Source organism: Entelurus aequoreus, linkage group LG10 (genome assembly GCF_033978785.1).
Source record: "Entelurus aequoreus isolate RoL-2023_Sb linkage group LG10, RoL_Eaeq_v1.1, whole genome shotgun sequence".
In the NCBI taxonomy this organism is placed as follows: domain Eukaryota; kingdom Metazoa; phylum Chordata; class Actinopteri; order Syngnathiformes; family Syngnathidae; genus Entelurus; species Entelurus aequoreus.
In genome coordinates, this window is record NC_084740.1 from 710943 (window position 1) to 720308 (window position 9366).

A 9366-nucleotide genomic window follows, 5' to 3' on the forward strand; every position below is an offset into this window, starting at 1 on the left:
TTATTAATTAGTAAGTATACATTTTTTGAGCCTTTTTAGACAAAATCATATCATTGTAGTAAATTATGCAAATTAATCGATGATGTCATGGTGACCACGCCCATGGCCACGCCCCCACCGCCACAGGTATCTTGGCAGTTTATGGGAAACACTGTGCTGCATTCACAGTTATAGTTAAAATTTGCTTTCACACAGTTGTTCATCACTGAAAAAATGTTTAATGTGTGTTTACAGTTCTTTTACACTTTATCCAGAAAAAAAATATGCTTATTGCAGGGGTCACTAACCTTTTTGAAACTGAGAGCTACGTCATATGTACTAAGTCATACGAAGGGCTACCAGTTTGATACGCTCTTTTGAAATAACAAATTTGCTCAGTTTGCCTTCAATTATACATTAACAATGATTTATGATACTCCTCTATATGAAGACACTGATCACATTTTTATCAGTATATGAAGACACGGATCACATTTTTATCAGTAATGACAACAAGGTGGAATATGGATATACATTTTCAGAACGTTATAAATGTCAGTAATTATTACATTTTCATATGATCACTTACATCACTATATTTCATAAGAAAAAATGTCCCATTTCCACTAGCCACTAATAAACCCTTTTAACAAACCATGAACTATGTTGCACCATGTTTCAAAAAGTTAGCAATTATGTAATGTTAAAGAAAAATCAACTTACATATTTTTAAATAAATCTTGTCACATTTTAAAAACAATTCTAACTTGCACGGCATGAACTCACTTTAAATTGAACACAATTCTTCAATATTTTGATTCAAATTTGCTTTAAACTGTTTCTTTAGTAGAGATGTCCGATAATGGCTTTTTTGCCGATGTCCGATATTTTGATATTGTCCAACTCTTAATTACCGATTCCGATATCAACCGATACAGATATATACAGTCGTGGAATTAACACATTATTATGCCTAATTTTGTTGTGATGCCCCGCTGGATGCATTAAACAATGTAACAAGGTTTTCCAAAATAAATCAACTCAAGTTATGGCCAACATGGCACTGCCATATTTATTATTGAAGTCACAAAGTGCATTATTTTTTTTAACATGCCTCAAAACAGCAGCTTGGAATTTGGGACATGCTCTCCCTGAGAGAGGTTGAGGTGGGCGGGGTTGGGGGGGTAGCGGGGGGGGGGGGGTATATTGTAGCATCCCGGAAGAGTTAGTGCTGCAAGGGGTTCTGGGTATTTGTTCTGTTGTGTTACGGTGCGGATGTTCTCCCGAAATGTGTTTGTCATTCTTGTTTGGTGTGTGTTCACAGTGTGGCGCATATTTGTAACAGTGTTAAAGTTGTTTATATGGCTACCCTCAGTGTGACCTGTATGGCTGTTGACCAAGTATGCATTGCATTCACTTGTGTGTGTGAAAAGCCTTAGATATTATGTGATTGGGCCTGCACGCAAAGGCGGTGCCTTTAATATTTATTGGCGCTCTGTACTTCTCCCTAAGTCCGTGTACCACTCCGTACAGCGGCGTTTTAAAAAGTCATACATTTTACTTTTTGAAACACATACCGATAATTTCCGATATTACATTTTAAAGCATTTATCGGCCGATGATATCGGCAGTCCGACATTATCGGACATCTCTACTTGTTAGTGAAGACTGGCATTGCATGCTACTCACTAGTGTACTCTAATTGTGTGTGTAATTTTCTTTGATTACTTCCCAGTGTAAAAATGCATTTTTCTTTATCAGAATATGTTCAGCTCTAAACAAGGCATAGGTTGCTTTTTTGTGACTTTTACGCCGGTTACGTGAAAAAAAGACTGTTACCCAAACCTGCCCTTAGCCAGTGCACTTCCTAGTCTTTCACAGTCGTAAAAATGCACTCCTCCCATTCGCTGTAAATTTTCTTCTTTTTTTTTGCCATTTTTGGGGGGTAAGTAACTGCATTTTGCACTCCTTTGCTGCGGCCGCTAGTTTACTCTCCACGACCACTGGTTTTGTTGCGCGTACAATACTGACCTTTGAACCAGAGTAGGTCAGAGTTCACCTAAATTTAAATTAAAAAAATGTATATTGAACATATTTTAAAGATATTTTCATTGTAAAATATATACAAATAAAGTGTGATTAAAAAAAACATCAGAATTAAATTTAATTTTAGACCCAGGACTAAGGAGTTGTGCTATTTTTAGAACAGGCTTGCGGGTAACTCATGTGGTCTTTATGGGAGACTGTGTTGGTGACCCCTGCTCTACCACAAGAAAATATTTTAATGTTAATTGCAAATTTTCTACAACAAAAAACATATTAACAAGATGATGATACAAATAATAGAAAATACAAAATAAGGGCAGAAAAAGTAATCAATACAAAGATGACATAATGCAAGCACTGACTAATCTCACTCACCGCCTCTAGGAGCATGTTTGCATTGTATTACATTATTAACCAGCATTATATATTGTAGGAAATTTAGTTACTCAGCAGCCCTCTTGTCTACGAAACCAATTTGTAAAGGAATAGTTTGTGTTGTGATTACTGATTAATTAAATGTCTGCAGGCCATGACTGCTCAGTGCGCCTGTGGATGCTGGACAACAGGACGTGCGTGCAAGAGCTCACCGCCCACAGGAAGAAGCATGACGAGGCCATACACGACGTGGCCTTTCACTGCTCGCAGCCCTTCATCGCCAGCGCCGGCGCCGACGCACTCGCTAAGATCTTTGTCTGACAACACTGCTGGGTATGAGATGCTAACTTTTATTTGAATAATTAGAAATCTGCTGCAAATATTTAAAATGGACCTATGAGGATTTTCGTATTTTCTGACTTACTCATGTTGTTCCAATGTTGAATACCTGTGTTAAAACAAAGCCAAAGCGTCAAATCAATTATGTTTATTCATTTTGATTCCTCTGCCTGCGGGGTTCTGCTTTCTGCGTACGTTGTGACGTCACAGCGAGTTGACATGCTTTTTTGGACATTAAGTAAAGCTATTAGCCAGGTGGGGAGGAGCTCTGTATGAGGCCAGGTGAGTTTGAGGGAACACCAGTGGAGGTAGGATGAAGTATTATTTTAATGGCATGTGGATAATAACACCAATGTGCAATATGCCATCCATCCATCCATCTTCTTCCGCTTATCTGAGGTCCAGTCCAGGGGGCAGCAGCCTAAGCAGAGTAGCCCGACTTCCCTCTCCCCAGCCACTTTATTCCAGCTCCTTCGGGGTATCCCGAGGCGTTCCCAAACCAGCCAGGAGACATAGTCTCCCCAACGTGTCCTGGGTCTTCCCCGTGGCCCTCTACCGGTCGGACATGCCCCTAAACACCTCCCCAGGGAGGCATCCAGGGGGCATCCTGACCAGATGCCCGAACCACCTCATCTGGCTCCTCTTGATGTGGAGGAGCAGCTGCTTTACTTTGAGCTCCTCACGAATGACAGAGCTTCTCACCCCATCTCTAAAGTAGAGCCTCGCCACCCGAAGGAGGAAACTCATTTTGGCCACTTGTACCCGTGATCTTGTCCTTTTGGTCATAACCCCAAGCTTGTGACCGTAGGTGAGGATGGGAACGTAGATCGACTGGTAAATTGAGAGCTTTGCCTTCCGGCTCAGCTCCTTCTTCACTACGACAGATCGATGCAGGGTCCGCATCACTGCAGACGCTACACTGATCCGCCTGTCGATCTCACGATCCACTCTTCCCTCACTCGTGAACAAGACTTTGAGGTACTAGAAATCCTGCCCACCAGGAGATGGCACTCCACTCTTTTCCAGGTGAGAACCCTGGACTTGGACTTGGAGGTGCTGATTCTCATCCCTGTCGCTTCCCACTCGTGCAATATGCAGTGACATAAATGCTGCTTTTTCTTATGCAGCACTGTATTGAAGAGTGTACAGGTCTACCTAATGTTGTGGCTGGGTGAATCTATATAATGTTTCTGAGGTTTGTTTTCAACCATGTCTGGAAAAAAAACCAGCATGTACGATTTATTTAAACATAGTACATTCTCATAAAATAAATGACGATACTTTTGGAGGAGTGGGGTGTTTTTTTCCAGACACAGTCAAAAATAAACTTTATAAACATTACATAGATTTACTGGTCACGACATTAGGTACACCTGCACACACTTCGATCCTCCCTCCATGGCTGAACGCTTTACTAAATGTCCAAATAAGAACGTTCGTGATGCAAAGCCCTGTTGACAGAAGCATCCAGAACTGTTTGCAAGCCCAAGCCAAAAAGCATCAATTATGATTTCACGCCTTGACATTTTTTAACAGGAGTATCCAACTTTTTACCATTTATAAGTCAGAAAAGATGGAATTCATCATAGGTCTACTTTTAAATTGTTTGTCTATATGTGTGATTGAAGACAGCTAAAGTTAAAAGTCCTGAAGACAGAAGACTAGTTCATACTCTTTTTAATTGTATTTTAGATATTAAATATTGGATAGCAGATCACTTTTTACAGTTTAACCAGGACCAAACTGAAGTTTTAGTCATTGGCCTGAGGCCTTGAGAGAAAAAACACATCAAAACTACAAGCATTGTCCTTGACACCATTACTCTGAGTGAAAAATCTGGGCGTCGATTTCGACTCTGACCTTAGTTTTATACCGCATATTAAAAATGGTACAAAAATAGGTTTTTATCATCTTAAGAATATAGCCAGATTTTGCCCTTTTCTCTCTCAGGGAAAAAACAGAGACAATAACATGCTTTAAATAAATTAATTTATTATGAATCGTGTAGATTATTATAATGCCCTACTTTATGGTCTTCCTAAAAAGATTACAGCACCTTTCAATTACTCCAAAATTCAGATGCACATGTCCTAACGAAGACCAGAAGGCGGACCCCCATTACACCAGTTTTAAAATCTCTGCATTGGTTCCCCCTGTGTTTCACAGTTGATGTCTTCAAAGTGACAATGTAAACATCCAGTGTAACAACTGTAAAACAATAATGTACACTTCAGTGTCTTTCAACTTTTACATGGGAAGCAATGTCCTTTACAGTGGTCATTTTTTATATCAGTCTGCAAAATGTTGTTTCTCAGAAAAGTGAACTAACTATATAACTTTTAATAATGTAAATACCTCACAAACTGATGTTTGGCATCGCTGGCTTCAAATATATTTTCTGTGTGATGGTTTAAGGTGGCGACTTGTCCAGCCCTGCCTTCCGCCCGGGTGTAGCTGGAATAGGCTGCAGCCGCCCCACAACAACGAGAGACAAGCAGTAGAAAACTAGATGGATGGATTGAGGATGTATCAAGTAGCTTTTTAGTTTACTCGTATTTCTCGCGTTGAACTTTTTCTTATGGTTATTTCCCGCCGTGCGGTGCGCCAAGACCGGCTGGCTCTGTGTCACCATGGAAACGCTTGTAATGAAAGTGACACACTTCGCTTTGCCAGAATGCAGACCTTCTTACCTCTGCCAAAGAGGTTATGTTTTAGGCTGGGATGGTTTGTCTGTTTGTCAGCAACATTACTCAACCAGGTATGGACAGATTTAATGTCCAAAAACCAATTCATGTTATCTACGACGAGTACGAACACACTTCACTTCCCGTTTGGGCATTCAGCGCCCCGACTTTGCCGGTCCCGCGCTGCGTTGACGATTTTGACAGATGTAGTTTATTTACAGACCTTGTCCAACGCTAAAACGCCAGAAGAAAACCGCACTCGCCAAGTTTTGGTTTGATACTGTCTGTAGTTTCCTAAGGAAGCCTTAGCTTGACGCTCCTCTACTTTCTCCTGCTCCCGCTTGCTGCGGCAACAACAAACAAAACTCCAGACGCTCCTCTTCGTTTTGTATCGTTTACTTGTGAACTTAATCATTCGAAACGTCAAACAATAACGATGTGGGAACAAATGAATGGCAAAATAAAACGAGTTTGTCACAGTAAGAAAGAGTAAGAGTAAGGTCAAAAAACTGTGTGGCTCAATTCCACCATACCTGATTGCCTTTACCCATAATACATTGTGTCCAAACCTTATTACCACACAGATCCGTCCGCCATATATGCAATTAAACAGTTACATATTCTTCACTGTATTAAAGCAGTATAAAATAGTGCGTTATCAAATTATTCACACAAATGTAATAATTGCAAATAAAGTGAGCCTTATAATTACTTTAAGCATGCAATATATACATTGTCATATTATGCAAATAAAGTAAATAGTCCCATTTTGGCTGAATAAACATAAAGCACCTTCCATAAAATGTAAATTAACTTAAATAGCATTTAGGCTCCTACAGTGTCACACGTCACTGTATTTTTGAGAAGACTTTGAAACCGAAATACCACATTATTTATAATACCGTAACATCCAGGTACCAAAAGATAAAAGTTGGTTTTGCCTAGTAGGGCCCCTTTAAGTTCGTAAAGCACTTTGTGTTGCATTTCACTTATGTATAAATAGCGCTTTATAAATCAAGTTTGATGATGAATAAGGTTTGATAGGCTCCAGCTCACCTGTGGCCCTGATGAGGACAAGCTGTCTAGAAAATGGACCTGAACGAGTGTCACCTTGTTTATGCCAGTGTTTTTCAACCACTGTGCCGTGAGATACAGTCTGGTGTGCCGTGGGAGATGATGTAATTTCACCTAATTGGGTTAAAAATATTTTTGGCAAACCAGTAATTATAATCCGCTAATGTGCCATGGTTGAGTGTCTGTACTGTCTAGAGATCAGCAGAGTAACTGTGTAATACTCTTCCATATCAGTAGGTGGCAGCAGGTAGCTAATTGCTTTGTAGATGTCGGGAACATGGTTTATCGTGATCACAATATGCGAGAGGCAGCGTGTAGGCAAAAAGGTATCTAACACTTAAAACCAAAAATAAACAAAAGGCGAGTGCCGCTAAGAAAAGGCATTGAAGCTTAGGGGTGGCTATGCAGAACAAAACTAAAACTGAACTGGCTACACAGTAAACAAAAACAGAATGCTGGACGACAGCAAAGACTTACAGTGTGTGGAGCAGACGGTGTCCACAAAGTACGTCCGTACATGACATGACAATCAACAATGTCCCCACAAAGAAGGATAGCGTCCGCACAACTTAAATAGTCTTGATTGCGAAAACAAAGCAGGTGTGGGGAATAGCGTTCAAGGAAGACATAAAACTGCTACAGGAAAATACCAACAAAAGAGGAAAGACAAGAACTAAAACACTACACACAGGAAAACAGCAAAAAACTCCAAATAAGTCACGGCGTGATGTGACAGGTGGTGACAGTACACCTACTTTGAGACAAGAGCTATATTGATGCATACTTGGTTATGGTTTGAATTCATATCCAACTATTGCGAGAACAACTTTTTACTGTCAATATCGGCTGCTGAGTTTCATTTTTTTAATGCTTTCTGCTGGTGGTGTGCCTCGGGATTTTTTCAATGAAAAAAATGTGCCTTGGCTCAGAAAAGGTTGAAAAACACTGGTTTATGCCTTCTTTTTTTGTTTTATCTTTCCAGACAACCTCAACTGGGCCGAAAGAGACAACAGAGGACATTATTTCCGCCCTCACACACACACACACACACACACACACACACACACACACACACACACACACACACACACACACGGTTGTCCTGCACCCCACTGGCTGGGTTGTTGTCACAGGACGTCACCGCCCCTCACTTCCTCACAGTTTTATGCCTCAGTGACTTGTTGTTATACAAACCACTCTACTTTGTTTTTTTAATGACGCTAGGAGCTCCTCTGATAAAACTCACCTAAGGAGAAACACTTTTTTTCTACACTACAGTGCGCTATTCCGCTCCCCCCCCTGCCCCAACCCTACAGGTCTACTAATTTCAAAACCCTCCAAGGAGAAACGTGACCTCACATGTCATTTTATTAGTCAACAAACTTTTGTCCAATTGTTCCACTGGCCAGCCTGCTGGTATAGCATAGTGTGGCTCAGTAGCGGCGATATCAAAAACATGGTGGAGTCATTCCAAAGACTTTTAAAGAAGCAGTGTGTGAATATGTGTGTGTGTGTTGTTTTCTTACCCACGGTCTGAGAATGTTCCACATGACAGTGTTTCAACTTTAATAGCTTTAATTTCAACTTTGCCACGACCCGTAGGTTCACTGTGTGAGTGTCATGAATGTTTATCACACCCGTGGTCCGTTTAAGGTCAGGCGCAGAGTGCAGGGTGAGGCCTGTGTCTGGGGGTGTGTGTTGGCGGCAAATTGCGCTGCTTTTACTGTACAGAAGTGTGTATCTGTATTTGCACTAGTGAAATCATGGTGCTATGGAAGCCTGTGTTAGTGTTCTTTTGCAGAGACTTCACAGTGGAATCATTTCATCGACCGGTCTTTTTTTTTATATAGAACTAAATCCCCTCCTCTGTCTGTTGGATGTGAGACATCTGTAGCTTCCTCACATTGGTGTGTGTTCCTTTCATTAGTACCCGTGTCAGTGGGTGCGTTCAGGCTTTTAAAAAAGAAAAGAAAAAAGAAGCTGGTCATCACCTTGGCTAGTAGTGCATGAGTTGCACAGTAGCACGTTAGCCTCCCTGGATGCTAACGCTAATGGATAATAGCTCCATCACGGCCCCTTCTGTCACCAAACACAGGAAGCAATGCCGTGGGTGTAAGAACGTCAGTTCACAGCACTCATCTGCACTTTAGTTTGCCATTTTGCCCATCACCCACAATCCTTACGTGAGACAAGAACACACATGGCTTTCCCTTTTCCTTGCATGCTAAATAGTGAAAAACTGCTCCTAAGATTGATTGAAACTTTTATTAGGAGTATTGCACAGTACAGTACATATTCCGTACAATTGACCACTAAATGGTAACACCCAAATAAGTTTTTCAACTTGTTTAAGTCGGGGTCCACGTTAATCAATTCATGGTACAAATATAAACTATCAGCATAATACAGTCATCACACAAGTTAATCATCAGAGTATATACATTGAATTATTTACATTATTTACAATCCGAGGTTTGGGGGGGGGGGGGGGGGGTAGGTTTCCAGCACTTCATTCATCAACAATTATATCATCTGAGAAATGGACATTGAAACAGTGTAGGTCTGACTTGGTAGGATATGTACAGCGAGCAGTGAACATAGTGAGCTCAGAAAGCATACGAAAAGGGGCAGCTTACAATACAGGTAATTGGGATACGATCTATTCCACCTGTAAAGCACTCTAAAAACCATCCAAAAAGCCTCCAACACACATGCTGTAAGTACGTATGTAATGTAGTAACGTGCACATTTATGATAACGTGCAATATTTACGGTATTTGGCTCATTTTAGGCATTACCGCAACTTCTTTTCTCGACGCATTGATTTCACATAGCCACAGTAGCTATGCGCTAAATGTTTCAAAAACAA

General features: G+C 40.7%; 1 protein-coding gene across 2 annotated transcripts in view; it reads left to right on the forward strand.

Moving 5' to 3' along the window:
• Nucleotides 1-8977, forward strand: part of LOC133658137 (striatin-4-like) — a 59123-nt gene extending 50146 nt beyond the window's left edge. The window contains exons 17-18 of one of the 2 annotated variants that reach the window (XM_062059785.1): nt 2552-2733; nt 7480-8977. In XM_062059785.1, coding sequence (XP_061915769.1) covers nt 2552-2721 — 170 coding nt within the window. In that variant the 3' untranslated portion in view covers nt 2722-2733; nt 7480-8977. Of the gene's footprint in view, nt 1-2551; nt 2734-5154; nt 5297-7479 lie in introns of those variants that run through there. The other variant, XM_062059786.1, reaches the window with a different exon arrangement.
• Nucleotides 8978-9366: the final 389 nt, after the last annotated feature.